The sequence below is a fragment of the Hypanus sabinus genome, chromosome 5 (assembly GCF_030144855.1).
Source record: "Hypanus sabinus isolate sHypSab1 chromosome 5, sHypSab1.hap1, whole genome shotgun sequence".
NCBI classification, from domain to species: domain Eukaryota; kingdom Metazoa; phylum Chordata; class Chondrichthyes; order Myliobatiformes; family Dasyatidae; genus Hypanus; species Hypanus sabinus.
This window is the reverse complement of record NC_082710.1, coordinates 174,063,619-174,091,564: the sequence shown is the minus strand read 5'-3', so window position 1 is coordinate 174,091,564 and position 27,946 is coordinate 174,063,619. Positions and strand designations below refer to the sequence as shown.

Genomic DNA, 27,946 nt, shown 5'->3' with positions numbered 1-27,946 from the left:
AGTACCGGGAGCGAACATGGCTTTGAAAGGACAGGTCGAGAGTTTAACCGAGGAGGCAATTTGTCCCATCTGCCTGGATTTCTTCACTGAACCTGTCATTCTGGAGTGTGGACACAACTTCTGCCGCTCCTGCATCAGACAGTGTTGGGAAAGGGGGGAGAGAAACTCCTGTCCGGAATGTAGAGAGGAGATTGCGGACCGCACCCTCAGGGTCAATCGGGCCTTGGCAAATCTGTCTGAGAAAGCTCGAAAACTAAACCTGAATCCGAAAGAGAAGGAAAGTAAACGTTACTGCGAGGAACATGAGGAAGAGCTGAAGCTGTTTTGTGAGACGGACAAGACACTGATCTGCGTGATCTGTGCGACTGCGCGGGAACACAAGTCCCACAACTTCATGCCGGTTAAAGAAGCCGTTCAAGTCTACAAGGTAAAAACAAACCACTTTTGCTCGTCTGTTTCTGTTGTGCCATGTATTGTCCAATCTATTCACTCTTTAATTCCCAGGATCGGGTTAAATCTTCCTTCGACTCTCTCACAAAAAACAAAGCAGACTTCGAAGAAATGGAAAAGCAACAGAAGGAGAAGATTTCCGGAGTTCGGGTGAGTCTTCCTGAGCTGATTTTCCTGAATTTCTGATATTGTTTTTTGTAGATTTGTTCCCTTTAGTGTAGGATAGCTGAATATCGCAGATCCAGTGACCTGGGCTCAATCTGACATCTGGTGCTGTCTGCGTGGAGTTTGCATGTTCTCCCTGTGATCACGACAGTTTCAGATACATCTCAGAGACATGTTCTTTGAATGGTTAATTGGTTCCTGTAATTAACTCTGTTAATCACTTCAAAGACTGAACCGGTGATCCTCAGCGACGTTCTGTGTGCCGCTGACCAAACTTATGAATGTATTTCTTCTAAATTACTCTCACTGCAAACTGTAGTCTGAAATTTCCTTTTAAGTGACGTACTATCAAACGTTTTGATTAATTTGCAATTGTTCTATCTTCTGAAGCACTCCGTGTCAAACATGCCGTTCTGTCATGTTTATGTGGACGAAGGTTCATGGCCACGGCCAAAAGAGAGGGAGCAGGGGAGCATTCCAAGCCAGGCCGAAACACAGAGTCATAGAGGCTGAGAGTCATTGAGAAGTACAGCACAGGAACAGGCCATTTGCCCCATCTACTCCATGATGAGTCTATTTAAGCTGTCTACTCTCATTGACCTGTACCTGGACCATAACCCTACATATCCCTACTATGTATCTACCCAAACTCTCTTAAACATTGAAACAAGCTTGCATGGAACACTTGTGCTGGCAGCTCATTCCACACTCTCACAACCCTCTGACTGATTAAGTTCCCCCTTGTTATCCCCTTAAACTTCTCACCATTCACCCTTAAGCCATGACCTCTGGTTGTATTCCCACCCAACCTCCGTGGAAAAAGCCTCCTTGCATTTTCCCTACCTATACCTCTCATAATTTAATTACTATCAAATCCACTCTGAATCTTCTCCATTCTAAGGAATACAGTCAATATTTCAATATGGCCTGTTCAATATTTCCTGAGAACGCAGGGCCTCCAGACCCTGCAGCATCCTTGTAACCTACAAAGTATAACCATAGAACCATAGAACACTACAGCACAGTACAGGCCATTCAGCCCTCCATGTTGTGCCGACCCATATAATCCTTAAAAAAAGTATTAAGCCCACACTACCCCATAACCCTCCATTTTTCTTTCATCCATGTGCCTGTCCAAGAGGCTCTTAAATACCCCTCATGTTTTAGCCTCCGCCACCATCCCTGGCAAGTCATTCCAGGCACCCACAACCCTCTGTGGAAAAAACTTACCCCCGATGTCTTCCCTGAACTTCCCTCCATTAACTTTGTACATATGCCCTCTGGTGTTTGCTATTGGTGCCCTGGGAAACAGGTACTGACTATCCACCCTATCTATGCCTCTCATAATCTTGTAGACCTCCATCAAGTCCGCTCTCATGCTTCTATGCTCCAAAGAGAAAGGGCCCAGCTCTGGCTTTATATAACTTGTTCTCCAAACCAGACAACATCCTGGTAAATCTCCTCTGCACCCTCTCCATAGCTTCCACATCCTTCCTGTAATGAGGTGACCAGAATTGAACACAATACTCTAAGTGCGGTCTCACCAGAGATTTGTAGAGTTCAACATGATCTCTCTACTCTTGAACTCAATCCCCTTGTTTATGAAGCCTAGCATCCCATAGGCCTTGTTAACCACCCTATCAACCTGTGCAGCGACCTTGAAGGACGTATGGATTTGAAACCCAAGGTCCCTTTGTTCATCCACACTCTTAAGTAACTGACCATTAATCCTGTACTCAGTCTTCTGGTTTGTCCTTCGAAAATGCATCACCTCACACTTGGCCGGATTGAACTCCATCTGCCATTTTACTGCCCAACTCTGCAGCCTGTCTATATCCTCTTGTAACCTTCGACCACCTACAGCTCCATCCACAACTCTTCCAATCTTCACGTCATCCGCAAACTTACTCATTCATCCTTCTGCCTCTACATCTAGGTCATTTATAAAAATCACAAATAGCAGGGATACATCCCTGCGGCACACCACTAGTCACCGACCTCCAGGCAGAATACTTTCCTTCCACAACTACCCTCTGCATTTTTCCTTTAAGCCAACTTTTTATCCAAACAGCCAAGGTTCCACTTATCCCATGCCTCTTGACTTTCTGGATGAGTCTCTCATGAGGGACCTTGTCAAATGCTTTGCTAAAGTCCATGTAGAACACATCCACTGCCCTACCCTCATCAATTTCTTTTGTTACCTCTTCAAAAAACTCAATCAGGCTCGTGGGGCATGATCTTCCCATCACAAAGCCAAGTTGACTATCCATGAGCAGACTGTATTTCTCCAAATGCTCATAGATCCTATCCTTAAGAATCCTTTCCAGTAGTTTGCAGACCACCGACGTAAGACTCACTGGTCTATAGTTCCCAGGTTTCTCCCTATTACCTTTTTTAAAGAAGGGAACTACATTTGCCATTCTCCAGTCCTCCGGCACTTCCCCTGCAGCCAAAAAGGATTCTATGATCATAGCTAATGCTCCTGCGATCTCTTTTCTCAATTCTCACAACAACTTGGGGTGTATCATATCCGGCCCTGGGGATTTATCAATCTTAATGTTCTTAAGAAGATCCAGCACTTCTTCTTCCTTAATCTCCACATTGTTGTCATACTGGGGTGTTGTATCGAGACCCAAATGCAGGACGCAGTGACTGTAGTGCTAGGAACAGGGCAGGACGAGGGACTGGGAAAAAGGAGCCTGGGGTGGACTCCGAGCCCGAGACTGGACAAGGACCCAGAACCTGGGTCTTGCCTCGGGCTCGGACCCCCAAACCCAGGCGAGGACGTGACGAAGCTTGGCTAGGGACTTGGGGTCTTGAGGCTTGGCTAGAGATTTGAGGTGGGGGTCTTGAGGCTTGGCTTGAGGCTTGAGTCTGGGGTCGAGGCTTGGTTTGAGTCTTGAGGCTGGGGTCGAGGCTTGGCTTGAGGCTGGGGTCAAGGCTTGGCTAGAGATTTGAGGCTGGGGTTGAGGTTTGGTTTGAGTCTTGAGGCTGGGGTCAAGGCTTGGCTTGAGGCTTGAGGATGGGGTCGAGGCTTGGCTTGAGGCTTGAGGATGGGGTCGAGGCTTGGCTAGAGATTTGAGGCTGGGGTTGAGGTTTGGTTTGAGTCTTGAGGCTGGGGTCAAGGCTTGGCTTGAGGCTTGAGGATGGGGTCGAGGCTTGGCTTGAGGCTTGAGGCTGGGTTCTTGCAGCTTGGATAACTCGGAGGCTGGAGCTAGGAGGCAGACTAGCAACTGTACATCAACATGGAGCCGGGACTTATCTTTCGACAAGCCGGGACTCATCTTTAGCAAGACACTGACATAAGACTGGACAGTACATAGACATAGAGCCGGGACTTATCCACCGACAAGCCAGGACTCATCTTTGACTCCACACCAAGGTGGGGCAGGACCATCCGTCAGGTAACAGCAGAACGGCCGGACTTACCCGATGGAGGCAAAGACAAGACAAGACAGATTTCCCCCACAGGGGAATGGCAGAGCGGTCTGACTTACCCCATGAGGTGAGGACAGGAAGAGACAAACACCGAAGAATGGCAGACAGTTCTGTCTCTGTATCAGGGCTGCTCCGAGTAGCCGTTACGGCCAGCAACCTTGGCTGGCTACGGAAACAACCGGATCCCTACCTAGCTCGGAGTGGCTGATGGCCACCCAGCTAGCCAGGGAAACGACCAAATCCATACCGCAATGACAGCTCCGACTCCGACTCCGACTCAGACAGTAAGGCTCCAAGAAGCAATGGTTCCCCAACGCAACCTAAAGATGGCAAGTGGCTGTACCAGCCATTTGCTCCATGGGAAGCTTGACAAGATGACCTCCCATCCACACCCAATCCCAGGGCCACTTATATTCCCAGCCAACAAGATGTGCATCAGGTGTTTATGGTTTAGTCCAACCAAAACAAGGGACAGCTGGAGGACCCGGAGTTCGGAGCTCGCGGGCCGCGAACCAGAACGCGGACCCTGGACCATGACAATTATCTAGCACACAGGCCCACTCTACTTCGACCTCATCCTGATCAAGAGTCTTTTCACTTGTGAATACTGAAGCAAAGTATTCATTTAGGACCTCCCCAACCTCCTCTGCCTCCAGGCACATGTTGCCCTCTTTATCCTTTAGCTGTTCCACCTTTGTTCTCATCATCCTCCTATTCTTCACACGCATAGAACGTCTTGGGGTTCTCCTTAATCCTACATGCCAAGGCCTTCTCATGCCCACTTTGTGCTCTCCGAAGTCCTCCCTTTTGCTGCTTCCTGGCTACCTTATAATTCTCTTAAGCCACTCCTACTTCCTGTTTCTTATATCTAACGTATGCTTCCTTTTTCCTCTTGATGAATTGCCTCACATGTCTCGTCAGCCACGGCTCCCTTTTCCTACCATTTTTTCCTTGCCTTAGTGGGACAAACGTATCCTGAACCCAGCTCAAGTGGTCTCTAAACTTCTCCCACATTACTTCTGTGCTTTCCCCTTTGAACATCTGTTTCCAATTTACTCTTGCTAGTTCTTGCCTCATCCTTTCAAAGTTCGCCTTTCCCCAGTTAAGCGCTTTGCCGTTTCGTCATATTTTATCCCTTTCCATAGCTATGCTGAATCTAAGGGAGTTGTGGTCACTGTCACTAAAATGCTCCCCCACCAAGAGGCCTGTCACCTGACCAGGTTCATTACCCAGAACTAGATCCAGTATGGCCTCTCCTCTTGTCGACACAGTCCTTCTTGAACACACCTGACAAATTCAGCCCCATCCATCCCCCTTGCACTCAGGAGGTTCCAGTCAATATGAGGGAAGTTGAAATCACCCATAACTACTACCCTGTATTTCCTGTACCATTCTGAAATCTGCCTGCTTATCTGCTCCTCGGTATCCTGAGGGCTATTCGGGGGCCTATAGACTACTCCCAGCACAGTGATTGATCCCTTCCTATTTTTGACTTCCACCCAGACTGACCCCGTGGACACTCCTTCTGCAGCGTCCTTCCTTTCTATAGCCGTGATACTATCCCTGACCAGCAATGCCACTCCCCCTCCTTTTCTACCTCCCATCCTATTCCTTTTAAAACACCTGAACCCTGGGACCTGCATCATCCAATCTTGCCTTTCCTCCAAACAAGTTTCACTAACGGCCACAACATCGTAGTTCCACGTACTAATCCATGCTCTAAGTTCATCCTCCATGTTCCTAACACGCCTAGCATTGAAATAGACACATTTCAACCCCTTTAACTGGCTACAATTATGTTCTGTCCCCTGCCTGTCCTTCCTCATCAACTCAGAACTCTTAGCATCATGCCCTTGTCCTTCTACCCTAATCCCTGCACTCACATTCTGATTCCCACCCCCCTGCCAAACTAGTTTAAACCCTCCCCAACAGCTCTATCCAACCTGCCCGCCAGGATATTGGTCCCCCTGGGATTCAAGTGCAACCCGTCCTTTTTGTACAGGTCACACCCGCCCCAGAAGAGGTCCCAATGATCCAGAAATCTGATTCCCTGCCCCCTGCTCCAATCCCTCAGCCACGCATTTATCCTCCACCTCATCCTATTGCTATTCTCACTGTCGTGTGGCACAGGCAGTAATCCCGAGATTACTACCTTTGAAGTCCTGCTTTTAAACTTCCTTCCTAACGCCTTGTAGTATTCTTTCAGGACCTCTTCCCTTTTCCTACCTACGTCATTGGTACCAATATGTACCATGACCTCTGGCTGTTCTCCCTCCCACTGCAGGATATCGTGGACGTGATCAGAAACATCCCAGACCCTGGCACCTGGGAGGCAAACTACCATCCGAGTTTCTTTCTGCATCCACAGAATCGCCTTTTTGAACCACTGACTGTAGAGTCCCCTATCACTACTGCCTTCCTCTTCCTTTCCCTACCCTTCTGAGCCACAGGGCCAGAGTCTGTGCCAGAGGCACGGCCACTGTTGCTTCCCCCAGGTAGGCTGTCCTCCCCAACAGTACTTCCTCTGTACTCTTTTAGCCTTGTTGAAAACTTTCCTGTAGATAGATGATCAAAACTGCACACAATACTCCAAATTAACCCTCAGCAATTTGAACATAACAACCCATTTCCTGGACTCAAATCATTGATTTATGGAGGTGAATGTGACAAAAGCTTTCTTGATGAACCTGTTACCTGTGACCACTCTCAATGAATCATGGGCTTGTATTCCCAGATTCCTTTGTTCTATCACACTCCTCTGTGCCCAACCATTCACCATGTAGGACCTACCCTGGTCGTTCCCACTGAAGTGCAAAACTTCTGCAAATTTGCTGATCCAGTTAACGAAGGTTTTCAAAGGATTCAAAGGTGCATTTAATGCAGAGAAATGTATGCAATATATATCCTGAAATGCTATTTCTTCACAACCATCCACAAAAACAGAGGAGTGCCCCCAAAGAATGAATGACAGTTAAATGTTAGAACCCCAAAGTCCCTCCAAACTCCCCTCCCTCCCGTGCGTAAGTGGCAGCAAGCAACAATCCCCCCCCACCCCACAAGCAAAAAGAAGCATTGGCACCCACCACCGAGCACTCAAGCGTTCAGCAAAGCAACAGCAAAGACACAGATTTGCAGTTCCCCAGAGACTACTCGTTCACCTGGTAGTCGACATAGCACAGGCTCGCTTTCTCCCTAATAAGAGAGAAAGAGGTGTCTCCGTTTCACAGCGAGAGGGGAGACATAACAAACAACTCACTGGTTTACGATGCTAGAAGTCCGTTGCATCCCTGTAGTACACCACTGGTCACAGGCCTCCAGTCACACTCAACAACAACGTGATTGCACTTTGCACATTTAGTGGGAGACGTAACGTAAAGATTTTTACTCCTCATGTATGTGAAGGATGTAAGAAATAAAGTCAATTCAATTCATTTCAATACTGCCATGCTCTGGCTTCTCTCACAAAGCCAATGTTTAATCCAATTTACTACCTCATTCTGAATGCTGAGTGACTGAACCTTCCTGATCAACCTCCCATGGGGGACCTTGTCAAATGCCTTTCTAATGTCCATGTGGACAACATGCACTGCCTCACCTTCATCACCTTGTCTGGCTAGTTCCTAGATATAGTCCATAAAATCTGTTATCCATGACCTACCACGCACGAAGCCATGCCCACTTTCCTTTAATAGTCCATGTCAATCCAAATACTTGTATCTGGTTCCTTAGAAAACGTTCCAATGGCTTTCCCTCAACTGATGTCAGACTCAGCGGCCTATAATTTCCTCGTTTCTCTTCAGAGCCATTTATAAATACTTGGACAAGATTGGCTATCCTCTAATCCTCTGGTATCTCTTCTGGCACTGAGGCCCTCTGCTAGAATCCTGGCAATTCCTGCACTTGCCTCCTGTCAGGTCCGAGGGAGCACCTTGTCAGACCCTGGGGATTTATCCACCTTGATTTGACTCAGGTTAGCAAACACTTCCTCTTCAGTAATCTGTACAGGGTCCATGAAGTTGATGCTGCTTTGCCTCACTTGTATAGGCTCTGTATCCATCTCCCGAGGAAATACAGACACAAAGAATGCATCTAAGATCTCTCCCATCCACTTTGGCTCCACGCATGGATTACCATTCTGGTCTTCCAGAGGATCAATTTTGTCCCAGGCAGTCATTATGCTCTTAACATACCTGTAGAATCCCTTGGGGTTCTCCTTCACCTTGTCTGCTAGAGCAATTTCATCCCTGCTTCTTGCCTTCCTGATTTATTTTTTAAATGTTCTCTAGCATTTCTTGCATCCATTCACACCTCAGTTATACCTTGCTTATAGCTAGTATGCACCTCCTCTTTTCTCATAACCAGGGCCTCAATATCCCTCAGAAACCAAGGTTCCCTACACATGTTATCTTTGTGTTTTATCCTGACAGGTGCATACAAGCTTGGTACTCCCACTTTCCAAGTACAGCTTTGCTGGAAAACAGAGTGCCCCAGTCCACACTTGCTGATCATTCTGAGACCATCAAAACTGGTCATTTTCCAATTCTGAATCTGAACCCGTGGACCAGGCAGATCTCTTTTCATATTTACTTTGAAACTAATGGCTTTGTGGTCACCTGATCCAAAGTGTTCCCCTACACAAACTTCTGTCACCTGCCCTGTCTGATTCCCTAACAGCAGATCCAGAATCACACACTCTCTTGTCAGGACTTCTGCATACTAATGAAAGAAACTTACCTGAACACACTTGACAAACCCCGTCCCATCTAGTACTTTTACAGTATGGGAGTTTCTTGCAACAAATTTGTTCAGACTGTTGGGTGGTCGTTAATATATCCCCATTAGCATGGTCATATCTTTCTAATATCTCATTTCCACACATAGCACCTCACTGGTCAAGTTCCCCAGTCCATCCTGATGGAGCACTGCTGTGACGTGTTCGCTGACTAGTAACACCACCCCTCCTTTAATCCCTCCCACTCTGTCATGTCTAAAACTAGCATGTGGCATGGGGAATCCTGTGATCACAACCCTGGAGGTCCCGCCCTTTATGTTAGCAGCTAACTCCCAGAACTCCCTTTGCAGAATCTCTTCATTCATCCTACCTATGTTATTGGTACTGACATGAACTACGACTTCTAGCTGTTCACCCTCACACAAGAATGCTCAGGACTTGAACTGGGATGTCCCAGGCCCTGGCACCCGGGTGGGAACTTACGTTCTCACCCACCGAACCCCCTGTCCGTTCCCCTAACTAATGAATCCAGTGTATCCGGTGTAGTGTGGACGTTGCCTTAGGCTTGTTCGAAGAAGACTCTGCCTAATTATCATCAACCTATCACCTACAGCCCCAGGGGTCCCAACACTCTTGCCACTGTCACAACATGATGGAAAACTTACCATTCCATGCCTAGACCATATTTCAGGAAATCTGATCACTTGGCCGTCCTCCTCCGACCTGCATCCAGGTAGAGGCTAAAGAGCAAGACTCCAGAGATAAGGACAACAACAAGGTAGTTGCGGGAGACTGAGGAGCAGCTGCAGGATTGCTAAAGCTGGTAGACCTGGCTGAGTTCAAAATCTCAACAGACAACCTGAATTAATAAATCACGGTTATCACAGACTTTATAAAAGCAGCTGCACACGAGTGCAACACAGAATAATTCAGAATTTTCCCTTCCCAGAAATCTGGATGAATCAGATCAGTAACATTCTGGTCTGGCAAGTTACAAGTTTCAGTGGCTGAGATGGGAGAGATTGCGCATACAACAACCGTTGCCCGGGTGCTTCACCAGTCACAGCTTTATGGGAAAGGGGCAAAGTAAAAGCCACTGAAGGGAAAAAACTCACATGAAATCTCCCCTTGAGTTTGCGGGAGACTTGAGTCAGAGTCAAGTCAGAGTCCAGAGCTCAATCCAATTGAGAATTTGTGGCTGGACTTGAAAAGGGCTGTTCGCTCACGATCCCCAAGCACTCTGACAGAAAATTCATGTCCTAGGTCTCAATACATCTTTGTGCAACTAGATGCTCAATTTTCAGACCCCAGTCAATTCAGTTTAGTAAAAATATCTCTACCATTTCCCCCAGCTCAGGAACACCACAACATTATGTGTTAGTCCCCTGCTCTACTCACATTATGACTGGGAGGCAAAGTGCAACTCCAGTGCCATAGTTAAGTTTGCTGATAACACCACAGTCATTGGGCGAATGAAGCGTGCTGACAAATCAGGATACTGGAGGGACTTGGAAAATATGGCTGAGTGGTGTCATTACAACAACCTCTCACTTAATGTCAGCAAGACCAAGGAGAAGATTATTGAATTCAGCAGGAAGAAACTGGAGGTCCACAAGCCAGTTGTCATTGGCATCTCAGAGGAGGAGAGGGTCAGCAACATTAAATTCCTACGTGTTAATATTTTTCAGAGGATCTGTTCTGGGTCCAGCATGCCATTACAAAGAAAGCACGGCAGCACCTCAACTTTCTTAGAAGTTTCTGTATATTTGGCATGACATCTAGAACTGTGACAAAATTCTATAGATGTGTGGTAGAGACTATATTTCCAGGTTGCATTGTGGCCTGATATGGAAATACCAATGCCGTTGTACAGTAAAACCTACAAAAAAGAAGTGGATATGACCCTGTCTATCATGGGTGAAGCCGTCCTCACTATTGAGCACATCTACTTGGAGCATTGTCGCAGGAAAACAGCATCCTTCATCATGGACCCAAACCGCCTGGGCCACGCTCTCTTCTCACAGCTGCCATCAGGAACAAGGTACAGGAACTTCAGAACCTGCACCACCAAGTTCAGGAACAGTTATTACCACTGAACCATCAGGCTTCTGAACTAGAGGGGATAACTTCACTCACCCCATCACTGAACTGTTCCCACAGAACTAGACTTACCACATTACTTTATTGTCGCCAAACAATTGATGCTAGAGCGCACAATCATCACAGTGATATTTGATTCTGCGCTTCGTGCTCCCTGGACTACGTCGATAGTAAATATAATAAAAATTAAAAATATAAATCATAAATAAAAAATAGAAAAGGGAAAGTAAGGTAGTGCAAAAAAAAAACAAGAGACAGGTCCAGATATTTGGAGGGTACGGTCCAGATACCGATCAGGATCCGTTCAGCAGTCTTATCACAGTTAGAAAGAAGCTGTTCCCAAATCTGGCCGTACAAGTCTTCAAGCTCTTGAACATTTTCCTAGAGGGAAGAGGGACAAAAAGTGTGTTGGCTGGGTGGGCTGTGTCTTTGATTATCCTGGCAGCACCGCTCCGACAGCGTGCGGTGTAAAGTGAGTCCAGGGATGATCAAAGACTCTTCATCTCATGTTCTCTGTCTTTATTGTTTGTTTGTTTATTTATTTATTATTATGGATTTTTTTCTTTCTTCTTGTACTTGGACATTTGTTGCTTTTTCTTTGCACATTGATATTGTCCACCCCGTTGGGTACAGTCCTTCATTGAGTCAATTGTGATTCTTGTATTTAACGTGACTACCTGCAAGAAAAGGAATCTCAGGGTTGTACATGGTGACACGTCTGTACTTTGATAATAAATTTGCATTGAACTTTGAGCTTGAGATGGGGTATGTGACTCAGGTCAGAGTTAATGGGCACGTGAGGTTGAAATGAGTTCAGGACAACATGAGGAAATGGGATTAATAGGATTGTTCTGAGAACCAATATATATTTGATGATTTGAACACACATCTTCCATGTCAGAAGGAAATATATCAAAGGAATATAGTAAATTAATCTTCACCTTTCACTTGACAGGAACAGTCACACATCCTTCAGTCCCACGTCACATCACAGTTTGCTGAACTGCACCAGATTCTCACTGAGAAAGAGCAGCAGGTACTCAGAGATCTCAGGGAAGAAGAGGAGAGGATTCTAAATCCAATGGAGAAAAATCTTCAAGAGATACAAAAGAATTTAAATTCTATCCAGGAGGAGATCTCAAGGTTACAGGAACAGATGGATCAAAAAGAGAGTGTGATATTTCTCAAGGTGAGAGATTATATTTCTTTTGGCTTTTGTAAAAGTAGACAAAATTGGGATCAATATGTTTGAAGAAACTGTGACATTTACAAATGGTTGTGAACTGATTTAAGACAGAAAGATGTTTCAGAAGTTCAGGACTGTTGTTGTCCCAAAACTGGACTTCCACAATATTTGTATGTCACAGGACCATCTGCAATCCTCTTGTGAATGAGTTACTCTGAACATAACACTGAACTGTTCATTGTTTCCTCAATTCCCATATCAAACATCCCTGAAACTCACATTAATATCCAGTTCCAGTCACATGTGTCTGGTACCGTGGGTGAGACGGTCTCTCTGTCAATCAGTGAGAACAAAGGATCAATTCCAGAATGTGACCCACACATCAGATTTATCATCAATAGGGAAATGTGCTTTCCATTAGATTAGAGAATTAAGGGAAACCTACACTGTTTCTTTACATTTTCAGAAATACTCCTGGTCATTTACCAAGTGGTTCTGTGTTGTCCGTACATCCGTGTGACTGTAGGAATGTGAATTTACAACATCTAGTAATGATTTGGATGAAATTCAGGATGAGGACTGCAAGTCTCAGTCTGTTCAGATTTGTGTTTTATTTATTTCAGGAGGAAACTCGTCGGAAGAGGAGGTAAGATATGCTCTTTGCTGAATCTCTGAATGGATTTGTAAACTAGTTCAAAATTGCAGTTCATAACCAACAATTTTGTATTTGCAGAATTACTGACAACATCGAGCAATTGTCAGTAACAGACGGTGCCCTTCCAGTTGAAAAATTCGATCATCTCTATTTATTGAACAGTGCGTTGAGAGAAACACTTGATGACATTAATCGAGGTAAAACTTACACTGATTCATTTGTCCTTGTTTATGAGACACAATTCATTAGAATTAGAAGCAAAGATTGTCTGTAACAATGGACTGAAGGGGAACTGTAGTTTTATTCCAGCTTCAGACCCCTGAACACACCGACACAGGGGCACAATACAACCAGTACACAGGACTGGTAGATTTGTTACGTACCCTGTAACTGGGTTGACAGACCAGCAGAAATAGAAGAATCCGTTGGAGTCTGGTGGTACCGAAAACTAAAGGTGTTTATTAGTAAAATAAGCAAAACAGTATCAATAATACAAATATACATATAAAACAGGTTAGCATTAATAAACATAGAAGTGTAGGAATAATAATCAACAATAAGAAACAAGCTCTATCAATGTCTAGGGGTAAATAAATTGTCATAGAAGAATATAAAGTACACGGGACTGTTAGATTAAACACTGCATCCTGGTTCCATCCAGACTGTACAAACCCGACTGGACACGAGTGTGAATCCGACCACATAAACTGTGGAAGTAATATTGATTTAATGATATTATAGTGAATAAATGGCAGGCACTGTAGCGTAGTGATTAGTGCAAAGTTATTCCAGCTCTGAGTGTCAGATTTCGAGTTCAATTCCAGGGCTGTATGCAAGGATCACAGTTCGTAAGTTAGTTGGACATTGAAAATCGTCCTGTGATTAGACTAGTGTCAAAAAATTTTGGGTTGCTGCTCAGTGTGGCTCATTGGGCTGGAAGGGCCTGTTCCGTACTGTATCTCTAAATAAAATAAAATAAAGCTTGGATCGGAGTGGTATCCAGTATTGTCAGAAAGATGCACACGAGACCCTCGTGAGCCACTGACCCTGTCTGACCTGTCTGTGACTGCAGACTCAGGTCTGCCCCCTGCTGGACTCACATGTCGCGCGGTTGTTATGAAACCACCACATTTTCTCTCGAGCAAACACGAGGAAATCTGCAGATGCTAGAAATTCAAACAACAACACACACAGAATGCTGGTAGAACACAGTAGGCCAGGCAGCATCTATTGGGAGAAGCGATGTCAACGTTTCGGGCCGAGACCCTTCGTCAGGACTGACATTTTCTCTCTCTCTTTATTCTCTCTCACAATCATTCCTTGCCCTCTGGTGCTACACTCCCCCTTTCTTTCTCCCTAGGCCTCCTGTACCATGATCCTTTCCCTTTTCCAGCTGTGTTTCCAATCAACTTTCCAGCTCTCAGCTTCATCCCTCCCCCGCCTGTCTTCTCCTGTCATTTTGGGTCTCCCCCTCCCATTCCCAGTTTCAAATCTCTTACTATCTCTTCTTTCAGTTAGTCGTGACGAAGCGTCCCAGCCTGAAACGTCGACTGTACTTCTTCCTGTGGATACTGCCTGACCTGCTGCTTTCCACCAGCATTTTGTGTGTGTTGCTTGAATTTCCAGCATCTGCAGATTTCCTCGTGTTTACGTTGAATCATTTTTGGATTGAGCCGGGACACACCAACCAGCATTGACCTCGGTCGAGATTTCACCAGCACCTCCTCATTTGTAATGTGATATGTTCCAAAATGTCATTTCCTGAACTTATTTTCCTCAATTCCTTGGTTTCCGTGACCTTCTCCCTGGGAAATACAGATGAGAAATATTCACTTAAAACCACTTCCCTCCACAGTGGCTCCAGATTGTTCCTTAAAGAAAGCAATTGCTAGGAACTTTCAGACTATTCTAGTGGTGTTTAGTAGTGTGGCCTTCCGAAGATTTACAGAAATATTCCTGTGTCGGCCTGATTTTTTTAGTGCTATGATGTGGTGACTTAAGGATGATACCAGTTGTAGACATTACTATTGGGACAATATATTATTATTATTTTTAATAATAATAATACTCCAAAGCCAAAAACAAGCAGTTGGAGGAACTCAGCAGGTCAGGAAGAGTCTGCCGAGACAAAGAGATGGTCAAAATTTCAGGTGGAGACCCTGCATCAGATTCCTGCCTCTCTAATCTCTTGTGAGGCCAAGTGAGACCTCACCAAAGTTTCTGTAGCTGCAACAGGACTTGCCAACTTCCACACTCAATGCCCTGACTGGTGAAGACAAGCTTGTCCTACTCCTACCTGACCATACTCTGCACTTGTGTTGCTACTTGAGGGAGCTGTGCTCTTGGACTTTAATATCCCTCTGTCATCAACGTTCCCAGGGTCCTTCCATCTGCTCTATAACTTTCCCTTACACTTAACCTTCCAAAAGGTATCCTCGCTTACTGCTTCAGGTTAAACACTATCAGCCATTTCTCCATCCAGATCTCTAACTGATTTATGTCCTACTGTATCCTTCAACAACCATCTTCACTATCCACAACTCCACCAAATTTGTGCCAATTCAAGTGTACAGGCCACACATATCACTCACCAACAGAGTTACCAACACTGAACTCTGTGAAATATCTCTGGTCACAGACCTCCAGGCAGAATAAGACTCCTCCACCATAGACCCCTGTCTTCTGTGGCCAAGCTAATTGTGAATCCAATCTACATTCCTCTTTTGTAATATGGATACGTTCCAAGACATAACAACTCATTTGTCTTAATTCCCAACTCCCATACCTGTCCCCATGTAAAATACATAAACAGACTCTCCCATCTCCTGTGACTCCAGATATCAATGACGACATTGATCCTGAATGGGCTGACACCCCGGATCAGGACTGAGAGTGGAATGTGGGTGATGGGGTGGTGGAGGAGGGTTTGTGGCAAAGGGGACAAAGATCTTCTGTTTCCATCTGCATGAACAGTTCATCCACACACTTCTCACCATGGCCCATCCGGTTCTGGTTCAATCTGTCATTCTTCTCTTTCCTAATGGTTCTCATTATCACCTCCTTCACTGACAAGATTCCTTCACACAATCTCCTTGCTCCATCTCCTTCTCATTTTATCCTCTGTATCTGTCTCCCAACTCCAGCCCACACCCCACCCCTCCCCTACCTGGAACAAACTGCCTGTCACCCTCCTCAGTCCACAGTCACCTCAGACTCCTGTCTCATCACTCCCCTTCTCCTCTGTGTACCGGCCATCTCCCCTCTCCACTCCCAGTCCTGATGTAGGGGTTCGATCTGAAGCGTCGACAGTCCCTTTTCTCCCACGGATACTGCTCGACCCACTGAGTTCCTCCAGCAGATTGTGTGAGGCCTGATAACTGGATATATTCAAGGTGGGGTTAGAAAGACTTTTGAAAGATTGAGAGATTGAGGTTTTGGGGATCTGGTACAGAAGAGGAATTGATGCCGGTATCGATCAGTCACTGTCACATTGAATGAAGGGCCTGTTCCTGTGTCGTACTGTTCCATGTTCTCTGTTTAGATGAATGAGAGGAGATTGCAGGGAAACGCAAAATTCTTCCCGGGTTCAACAGACAGGATGCAGGGAGGATGTTTCCCTTGTCTGAGGAGTCGAGGGATGGGAGAACCCTCAGAGAATGGAGTATCTTTGGAATTCTCTGCACCGGAGGCTGTGGGGTCTCAGTCATTCAGTTCACTTAAAGTCACAGAGTCATCGTCTAACAGCACAGAAACAGGCTTTTCCACCCATCAATTCTGTGCTAACCTATTTACCCGTCTATACTCATCCCATTGGCTGGCATTAGGTCAGTCTCCTTCTGTACCTTGTCTATTGAAGTGTCTGTCTGAGTGTCTCTGAAACACAGTGATTGTATCTGATTCCATCACCTCCTCTGGCAGCAAGTTCCAACATCACCCACTCACTGTTCAAATACACTCACCTTTAACCTCCTTCCTCCCACCTCAGACATGTGACCTCTTCTATTTGATCCCACTCCTCTGGGAAAACAATTTCAACCATCTGATCAATCTACTCCCCTCATAACCTCATATATTTCTGACAGATCACCCATCAGCCCATTTACCAGCATTTGGCTGGTATCTTTCTCAACCTTCCCTGTCCCAAGCCTCAACTCCTCTTCTGTGGCAGTTCCACAGGGTCCTCAATTCTCCCGTGTTACAGAAGATGATTGAACTCATTTTCTACCACATTACAGAAGCAAATGTGCTGCAGATCCTAAAATGCAGAAAAGTCGATAAATCCCCAGGTCCTGATCAGGTGTATCCCAGGACTTTGTGGGAAGCTCAGGAAGAAATTGTTGGCCCCCATTTGGAGACGTTTGTTCTGATCCCCCAACATCGGGAACGTGTTTCCTGCTTCTAGTGTGTCCAATCCCTTAATAATCTTATATGTTTCAAACAGATCCCCTCTCATCCTTCTAAATTCCAGTGTATACAAGCCCAGTCACTCCAATCTTTCAACATATGACAGTCCTGCCATCCCGGGAATTAACCTCATGAACCTACGCGGCACTCCCTCAATAGCAAGAATGTCCTTCCTCAAATTTGGAGACCAAAACTGCACGCTATACTCCAGGTGAGGTCTCACCAGGGCCCTGTACAACTGCAGAAGGACCTCTTTGCTCTCATACTCAACTCCCTTTGTTATGAAGGCCATCATGCCATTAGCTTTCTTCACTGCCTGCTGTACCTGCATTCTTACCTTCAGTGACTGATGAACAAGGACACCTAGATCTCATTGTACTTCCCCGTTTCCTAACTTGACACCATTCAGATAGTAATCTGCCTTCCTGTTCTTGCCACCAAAGTGGATAACCTCACATTTATCCACATTAAACTGCATCTGCCCACACACCCAACCTGTCCAAGTCACCATGCATTCTCATAACATCCTCCTGACATTTCACACTGCCACCCAGCTTTGTGTCATCAGCAAATTTGCTGATGTTACTTCTAATCCCTTCATCTAAATCATTAATGTATATTGTAAATAGCTGTGGTCCCAGCACCGAACCTTGCGATACCGCACTAGTCACTGCCTGCCATTCTGAAAGGGTAATCCCTGCTCTTTGCTTCCTGTCTGCCAACCAATTTTCTATCCATGTCAGTACCCTACCCCCAATACCATGTCCTCTAATTTTGCCTACTAATCTCCTATGTGGGACCTTATCAAAGGATTTCTGGCTCTCCCTTGTGCATTTTCATAGTTACATCCTCAAAAAATTCCAGAAGATTATTCAAGTATGATTTCCCCTTCATAAATCCAGGCTGACTGGGACCGATCCTGTTACTGCTATCTAAATGTGCCACTATTTCATCTTTTATAATTGACTCCAGCATCTTCCCCAACGCTGATGTCAGGATAACTGGTCTATAATTCCCTGTTTTCTTTCCCTCCTTTCTTAAAAAGTGGAATAACATTAGCTACCCTCCAAGCCACAGGAACTTATCCTGAATCTATAGAACATTGGAAAATGATTACCAATTTCCAATTACCAAAATCCATGATTTCTAAAGCCACCTCCTTATGTACCCTGGGATGCAGACCATCAGTCCCTGGGGATTTATCAGCCTTCAGTCCAATCAGTCTACCCAACATCATTTTCTGCCTAATGTGAATTTCCTTCAGTTCCTCTGTTACCCGAGGTCCTCTGGCCACTATTACATCTGGGAGATTGTTTGTGTCTTCTCTAGTGAAGATAGATCCAAAGTACCTGGTCAACTCATCTGCCATTTCCTTGTTCCCCATAATAAACACACCCGTTGCTGTCTTCAAGGGCCCATCTTTGGTCTTAACTGTTTTTTCCCTCTTCACATACCTAAAGTTTTTACTATACTCCTTTATATCCTTGGCTAGCCTACCTTCGTACCTCATCTTTTCTCCTCGTGTTGCCTTTTTAGTTATCTTCTGTTGCTCTTTAAAAGTTTCCCAATCCTCTGGCTTCGCGCTCATCTTTGCTATGTTATACTTATTCTCTTTTATTTTTATACCGTCCTTGACTTCCCTCGTCAGCCACGCTCGCCCCTACTCCTCTTAGAATCTTTCTTCCTCTTTGGAATGAACTGATCCTGCACCTTGAGAAAATCTGCGGATGCTGGAAATTCAAGCAACACACACAAAATGCTGGTGGAACACAGCAGGCCAGACAGCATCTATAAGGAGAAGCACTGTCGACGTTTCGGGCCGAGACCCTTCGTCAGGACGAAGGATTCCACCAGCATTTTGTGTGTGTTGTTTGATCCTGCACCTTCTGTATTATTCCAAGAAATACCTGCCATTGTTGTTCCACTGTGATCCCTGCTAGTGTATCCTTCCAGTCAACTTTGGCCAGCTCCTCTCTCATAGTCCCCTTTGTTCAACTGTAATACTGACACTTCTGATTTTCCCTTCTCCCTCTCAAATTGTAGATTAAAACTTATCATATTATAGTCACTACCTCCTTTATCTTCCCTTATCAAGTTCATTACACAACACTAAATTGAGAATTGCCTTCTCCCTGGTAGGTTACCTCCCTGGTCACCTAGCCCTCTATTTTTCTAAGCTCCATGTACCTATCCAGGAGTCTCTTAAAAGACCCTATCGTATCCGCCTCCAACACCCTCACCAGCAACCCATTCTATGCACTCACCACTCTCTGCAGAAAATACACCTTACTCCTGACACCTCCTCTGTACCTACGTCTAAGCACATTATAACTGTGCCCTCTAGTGTTAGGCATTTCAGCCCTGGGAAAAAGTCTCTGACTATCCACACGATCAATGCCTCTCATCGTCTTTTACACCTCTATCAGTTAACCTTTCAGCCTCCGTCGCTCCAAGGAGAAAAGGCCAAGTTCACTCAATCTATTCTCAAAAGGCATACTCCCCAATCCAGGCAACATCTTTTCTATGGTTTACACATCCTTTCTGTAATGAGGCGACCAGAACTGAGCACAGTACTCCAAGTGGGTTCTGACCAGGGCCCTATATAGCTGCAACATTACCTCTCAGCTTCTAAACTCAATCCCACAATTGATGAAGGCCAATGCACTGTGTGCCTTCTTAACCACAGAGTCAACCTGCGTAGCAGCTTTGAGTGTCCAATGGACCTGGACCCCAAGATCCCTCTGACCCTCCACATTGCCAAGAGTCTTGCCATTAATGCTATATTCTGCCATCATATTTGACCTACCAAAATGAACCACCTCACACTTATCTGGGTTGAACTCCATGTGCCACTTCTCAGCCCAGTTTTACATCCTATCAATGTCCCACTGTAACTTCTGACAGCTCTCCTCACAATTCACAACATCCCCAACCTTTGTGTCATCAACAGATATACTAACCAATCCCTCCACTTCCTCATCCGGGTCATTTATAAAAATCACGAAGAGAAGGGGATCCCTGAAGCACACCACTGGTCACAGAACTCCTTGCAGAATATGACTTGCCTAAAACCACTCTTTGCCTTATGTGGGCAAACCAGTTCTGGATCCACAAAGCAATGTCCCCTTGGATCCCATGCCTCCTTACTTTCTCAGTAAACCTTGCATAGGGTATCTTATCAAATGCCTTGCTGAAATCCATATACACTACATCTACTGGTCTACCTTCATCCATATGTGTAATCACATCCTCAAAAAAATTCCATCAGGCTCGTAAGGCACGACCTGCCTTTGACAAAGCCATGCTGATGATTCCTAAACATATTATTCACTGCAAATGTTCATAAATCCTGCCTCTCAGGATCTCCTGTCAACTGAGAATAAGAACTCAGTTATTTAAAACAGAGTTGAGGAAGAGCTTCTTCTCCCAGAGAGTTGTGGAGGTGTGGAATGCACTACCTCGGAAGACGGTGGAGGCCAATTCTCTGGATGCTTTCAAGAAGGAGCTAGATAGATATCTGATGGATAGGGGAATCAAGGGATATGGGGACAAGGCAGGGACTGGGTATTGATAGTGAATGATCAGTCATGATCTCAGAATGGCGGTGCAGACTCGAGGGGCCGAATGGTCTACTTCTGCACCTATTGTCTATTGTCTATTACCAATCACTGAAGTAAGACTCACTGGTCTATAATTTCTTGGGCTATCTCTACTCCCTTTCTTGAATAAGGGAACAACATCTGCAACCCTACAATCCTCTGGAATCTCTCCCAACCCCATTAATGATGCAAAGATCATCGCCAGAGGCTCAGCAATCTCCTCCCTCATCTCCCACTGTAGCCTGGGATACATCTTGTCTGGTCTCGGTGATTTATCCAACTTTATGCTTTCCAAAAGCTCCAGTACATCCTCTTTCTTAACATCTATATGCTCAAGCTTTTCAGTCTGCTGTAAGTCATCCCTACAATCACCAAGATCCTTTTCCGTAGTGAATACTGAAGCAAAGTATTCATTAAGTATCTCTATCTCCTCCGGTACAATACACACTTTTCCACTGTCACACTATATTGGTCCCATTCTCTCACATCTTACCTCTTGCTCTTCACGTACTCGTAGAATGCCTTGGGGTTTTCCTTAATCCTGTCTGCCAAGGCCTTCTCATGGCCACTTCTGACTCTCCTAATTTCATTCTTAAACTCCTTCCTGCTAGCCTTATAAATTTCTAGATCTCTATCATTACCTAGTTTTGTCTCCAAAATGCTCCCCCCTCTGGAGAGATCTGACAACTGACCAGGTTCATTTCCCAATACCGATCAAGTACAGCCTCTCCTCTTGTAGGCTTATCTACATATTGGATCAAGAAACCTTCCTGAACACAGCTCACAAACTACACCCCATTTTAACCCCTTGCTCTAGGGAGATAACAATCAATATTTGGGAAATTAAAATCTTCCACCACGACAACCCTGTTGATTGCCTATATGATTTATATAATTTATATAAATTTACAACCCAATGTGATTTATAGGGAGGCTGCTTGTTCGGTTTTATTTTGGTGTGATTTCCTGCAGGTCAAGACACTCAGAATCTGTAGTGGAGCATTCCAGACTACACCAAGAGATGCATTTGGGGTTGAACTAGGAGAGATGCCTCTTGACCAGCAGAGGGAAATTTTGAGCCTTGCATAGGGGACTTTCGTAGTAAGGTGTGGGACATCCCATTTGATGAATTTGGATTTAATGAATTGCTGGGGATATACTAACAGAGATTGTGAATATTTTGGGTGGGCAAGTAGGGAATAGGTGCGGGAGTATGGTCTTGACAATTTGCAGATTAGCCCAACAATGGCCGGGCCAGGAGGTCAAATTTGGAAATTTCCAGACGTGGAAATAGATTTGTCATTACTGGGGGTAGACAGGGTCTTGTGGGTGGTGAGAGGGTGTCTGGTCATTTATGGCAGCAGTATTTTTCCCTTTTGCCTATGTTCACAACTCAGTCAGTAAATGGGTGGCTCTGGAATAAATATCCCCTGGATTAATGTTGAGAAGGGAAAAGGCTGACAGGTGGATTATCCGTCAATACGGCAGAATTTATGGCCATTATCATTAGTTTGCAATGGGTGGAACAAGTTAAACCAAAAAGAGTTGTGATCTGTTCAGACGCTGCCTCGGAACTGCAGAGTTTGGAAACGAGGCGTTCAAGGAGACCTGATCTGTTGATGGAAGTGTGCAACAATTTGTATGTTCTGGAGAGAGTGGGAATAGTAGTACAGTTTTGTTGGGTCCCAGCACATCTGGGTGTATCGGGTAATGAAAGGACAGACGTTAGAGCAAAGCCAGCACTTACTAAGTCAGAGGTAGATATTATAGTCAATATCAGAAAGTATGAAGCCAAATCTTGTATTAGATTGTTGGGATGAGAAAAGGCAGAATTTGTGGGATAGCAGTGGGACTGGGAGGTGACATTATAATTTGGTTCCATCAGTCTGGGGAGGTTCCTGAAGTTGTCATAGCTGGGGGTGGTAGTGAGGATAAGCTCCTGTTACTTATAAAGCATTCCAAATGGCTTGCATCTCTAACAGCCTCTGACAACCAAGTCCAACTATTGGCCCGGCAGAACTGTTTCCAATGCCAAAGGAAGGGGCAAAGGTGGACTACTGGCTTCTCAAAACCAGTTGCTTCAGGCAGGTGGGGCCCATCTGCATTGGAAGGCCAGGAGAAGGAAAACTCTGGTTTTTAACCTCCACTGCCTTGTGGCCAAACCCACCCATGGGAGAGGCTTCGGGAGTGAACCCTGAGGAAGAAATCCAGAACTGGGTCCCTGAGGCAGTTTGATGTTTACAACCTCACTCTGGCAACCTCTGTGATGACACTGGTGCCAAGTTGTATCGACACTTGTCCTTCCCTTGGACTACATCAGGGATGTGGAGAGGGGGAGCCCACTGCATGGGCAACAGCTAGTTCTTCAAATCTTCCCACCCAGGCTTGCACCCTGGAGAGGACACAGTCCACCAGAGGCACAAACCCATAATCCCCTGGGATTGATGGCTTTCTATGAGTTCAGGGGAGGCACCATTTGGGAAGGAATAGGAGGGAAGATGCATGGTTGGCGAGATTGAGTTTCAGACACACAGATCTGCACTCCACTTTGGCACTTGTTGGTAAGTATGGGAATGAGATGTGTCATTTTGTAAGGTACCAGAAACAGTGGAACATGCATCATGTTGTGACCCAGATATTCGGCATAATGTAGGAAGCTGTTTAATCAATTATTGGGTAGATCTGAGGTCCCTACACTGCAGGATATTCTGGCACCTGAAGCAGGGATGGATAAGTCATGTCGGGCCCTGGTGAACTTCTTAATTTAAAGAGGTTTGGGGGGGTGGGGGGTGCAGGACCTGATTCCCATGACAGCTCCTATCACACTCCAGTCCAGTAGGTGGCGGTAATGCACCGTCCTGATAGGTGCGAGCTGCCATTAGCACAAAAGTCAGTGGATGAAGAAGGTTTGGTGCTCAGTTGTCAGCTGGACTCTGGATCCTTGTCTCAGTCTCGTATCGTGTATAGATTCTACTCTTGGACACTCCAGCACTCGGGTCCTTAACGTCCTCGCCTCGGACTCTCATCACTATACGTGTACCATCAATAGGTATGGGTGAGGGGCCAGAAGACTGGAGGCTGGTTATTGTTGAACATTTATTTAAGATAGACTGTTGGGAAAGCCTGGGATGTACGGACTGGTGAGCCTCACATCAGTGGTGGGTATATTGATGGAGGGGATTCTGAGAGTCAAGATCTATATTCATTTGGAAAGCCAAGGACGAATCAGGGATACCCAGCCTGGCTTTCTGAATGCATGATGGAAATGCAGTAGAGAAAATCTACATGGACTTTAGCGAGATATTTGACAAGGTACTTTATGGTAGAATATTCCAGAGAGTTAGATCACATGGGATACAGTACAATCTGGCCAATAGGATACAGAATTGCGTGGGATGAGGCCTGGGTCCAGTGGTGTTCTGCAGGGATCGGTGTTGGGTCCACTGTTTTTCATTATTCATATGAATGATTTGGAAGTGGGAGTAGGTGACATGTTTTGCATGTTTGTGGAGGACACTAAAATTGTTGGACATTGAGGACAGGAGGTCTTTTATAAGGAGAGGCCGGATAGGCTGGGAATTTCCCTGGAGCTTAGGTGGCTGCCAGAGGAAGTGTAGAGTTGGGTGCTGTTAAATACTTTTAAAGACATTTGAACTGGTCCGTGGGTAGGAAAGGGGTAAAGGAATAATGGGCAAATGGGACTAGCTCACTGAAGCAAGTTGCTCAGCACAAGTAAATTTGGCTAAAAAGCCTGCCTTACCTCCTCTTTGAAACCCTCCAGTGTTCACTCAGCACATCCTCATCTGAATCCAGTGTTGCCCCACCCCTTCCTCACACCAGTTTCCTCTGGCTATCCCCCGTCTTTCTTTCCCTTCCTGAGTATAGAAGAATAGATTATCATTTAAATGGTGGAAGATTGCAGCATGCTGCTGTGCAGAGGGACTTGGGAGTGCTTGTTCATGAATCACAAAACGTTGGCTTGCAGGTACAACAGGTTATTAAGAAGGCACGCGGAATGTTGGCCTTCATTGCTGGAGGGATTAATTTCACGAGCAGGGAGGTCATACTGCCACTATACAGGTTACTGGTGAGGCCGCACCTGTGCAGTTCCGGTCTCCATACTTGAGAAAGGATATACTGAATTTGGAAGCAGAGATTCACCAGGTTGATTCCAGGGATGAAGGGGTTAACCTATGAGGAGAGATTGAGTCGCCTGGGACTATACTCATTGGAGTTCAGAAGAATGAGAGGGGATCTTAGAGAAACATATAAAATTTTGAACGGGATAGATAAGATAGAATTAGGAAAGTTGTTTCCATTGGTAAGTGAGATTAGAACTAAGGGACATTGCTTCAAGATAAAAGGGAAGAAGATTTAGGATGGAGTTGAGGAGAAACAGTTTTCCCAGAGAGTAGTGAATCCAGAATTCTCTGCCCAGGGAAGCAGTTGAGGCTTCTTCACTAAATATATTTAAGATTCAGTTAGATAGGTTTTTACATAGCAGGGGAATTGAGGGTTATGGGGAAAAGGCAGGTAGATGGAGCTGAGTTTACGGACTGATCAGACATGATCTTACTGAATGGCGGGGCAGGATCGATGGGCCGGATGGCCTAATGCTGCTCCCATTTGTTATGTTCTTATGTGAAACATCCACAGTCGATCTCCCTCCACATCTGCTGCTTAAACCACTGTGTTTCTTCAGATTCTGTGTACTCTGCTCACCATCCCAGAGGAAAAACCTCGGGAATGTTTTCATTGTCCATTTGCTGTAAAATCCCGGGAAAGGTTCCTGTCGGCCACCCGACTGTGCCTGAGGCCCAGCGGCCTCTCCCCGATCCCCGGGGCCGCGCTGTCCGAGTCTCCCCCCGATCCCGGGGACTCTCTAATTCTCTGCTTCTCCCCCCAGTCTGTGTCACCCTGGATGTGGAAACGGCGCATCCGTGTCTCGAGGTGTCTGAGGATCGGAAGAGTGTGAGATGGACCGGGACCCGGAGGAATCTCCCTGACACCGGGAAGAGGTTCACAGTCCGGGTTTGTGTACTGGGATCGGAGGGATTCACATCGGGGAGACATTACTGGGAGGTGGAGGTGACGGGGAATCGGGTCTGGGATCTGGGAGTCGCCGCAGAGTCTGTGGAGAGGAAGGGAGGGGTCAAAGTGAGTCCGGAGACCGGATTCTGGACCATCGCGCGGGTTGATGACGAGATGTGGGTTCTCACCTCCCCTGCGCCCCGTCTCCCTGCCGGTCCCATCCCCGGGAGGGTGGGAGTTTATCTCAGTTACGAGTCCGGGACAGTTTCATTTTACAACGCGGAGACCAAGTCCCATCTCCACACCTTCACTGGGAATAAATTCACGGAGAAACTTTATCCTGCATTCGCGATTGGATATGAAAACGAGTGGCTGAGAATCTGCTCCAGTTCCGCTCCGGGTCTGTAAACGGGTCGGGTCCGGGATCGGCGTCCGGAGTAAATCAGTGGAAATATAAATGTGCAGAGAGTGAAATAAACACGATGTGAGAATTATCGATCCATTAATTTTAACTGGTTCACCACATCCGTCAACGGAACAGAAACACGGCGGATTCAGCAGCAGCCGCGGGCTGCGGGTCCTGAGCTCCCCGGCTCCCCCGGGTGCTAAATCCACCGGGACTGACAGGGTAACTGGGGCAAGTGGTGGTGGTGCTGACTGGAAGGGGGAGGTCAGGGTGAATCTTGATAACACGGGACTTGTAGAGTGGTAACACACAAAGCGCCGGATATTCACAGCGTATCTACGAACATCTCAACAACAGTTATATCACTTTGGATACTGTTGTGGGGGATGACCTGGCAGAGGAAAGTCACCGCGTAGGGTCTCTGGCACTGAGTCTGCCTCTGAGACTCTGAAGGGAAACCGACAGAAGAGCTGCGCTGTGTGATAGGGGGTTCATCAGTTAGGGGAACATAAAGGAGGTTCTGTGGGTGAGAATGAGATCCCCGGATGGTATGTTGCCTCTCGGTGTCAGGGACCAGGACATCTCACATCGAGTCGTCAGCATTCTTCAGTGAGATGGTGAACAGCCAGATGTCGTGGTCCACGTAGGTACCAATGATACGGGTATGACGAGTGACAGGTCCTGCACAGGGAACTCTGGGAATTCGGTGCCAAGTTAAAGGGCAGGACCTGAGAACTAGGAAGATGATACAGTTTAACTCGTGACTAAGTAATTGGTGTAGGGGGAAGGGCATGAATTTTCTGGATCACTGGTCTCTCTTCCAGGGGAGGTGGGACCTGTACAGCAGGAACTGTTTGCACCTGAACTGGAAGGGGATTCATATGCTTGGAAGACAGTTTGTTAATGCTACATGGTGGGGTTTGAACGAGAGTTGCAGGGGATGTGGAGAAGTTGTTGAGATAGAGGTTGGTAAGTCCTGGGAACAAGTCAGGAATGAAAATGTTGAGCAGTAACTGGTATCCTGAGCTGTGTAAATATCAATAAATGAAGTGCCGTAGGAAAGGGGAATGAGCTCAGGGCATGGATCAACACCTGGAATTATGATATTGTAGCGTACTGGGAGGGGTGTGGTCGCCTGCTGCTGAGAAATAAGAAAGGTCTTAACACATTAATGGGATTATATCACAGACCAGCCAACCATCCTGGGGATTTAGAGGAACAAATTTGTAATGAGATCTCAGACCGTAGCAACAAATATAATGTTATAGTTGGTGATTTTAACTTTCTACCTAGTGACTGAGAATCCCAGATATTGACTGGGTACCAGAGGACTGCAGGATAAAAAAGCCTCAGGACTCGCGCCACCAAGTTCAAGAACAGTTACTACCCCTCAACCATCAGGCTCTTGATCAAAAGGGGATAGCTACACTCATTGAAGGACTCTGTTATATTGTTATTTCATGCTTGTTTATTGCTATTTATTTATATTTGCACAGTTTGTTTACTGTTTACAGTTACTGTTCTATGGACTTGCTAAGTATACCCACAGAAAAAGTATCTCAGGGTTTGTAAGTGGTGACATGTATGTACTCTGATAATAAATTTTACTTTGAAGTTTGAACACTGAACCAGTTTCCAGTCTGCCCTGATGGAGCATGAGGAGCTCTTCCTCCAATTTATGAGATAAATCGAGCCGGGATCCCAACCGGTTTCCACACAGAATCAGTTACTCTGTTTTGGACCCATTTCATCCCCATGAAATGCAGGGAAAATAACAGCC

The 27,946-nt window shown here is 45.8% G+C and overlaps 1 protein-coding gene across 1 annotated transcript; it reads left to right on the top strand.

The window, feature by feature from the left end:
• Positions 1-27,772, top strand: LOC132394608 (zinc-binding protein A33-like). The gene is made up of 6 exons (XM_059970949.1): positions 1-427; positions 505-600; positions 11,841-12,074; positions 12,695-12,717; positions 12,805-12,923; positions 25,636-27,772. The coding sequence occupies exons 1-6, from the start codon at positions 17-19 to the stop codon at positions 26,166-26,168; spliced, it is 1,416 nt and encodes a 471-aa protein (XP_059826932.1). The 5' UTR covers positions 1-16; the 3' UTR covers positions 26,169-27,772.
• Positions 27,773-27,946: the final 174 nt, after the last annotated feature.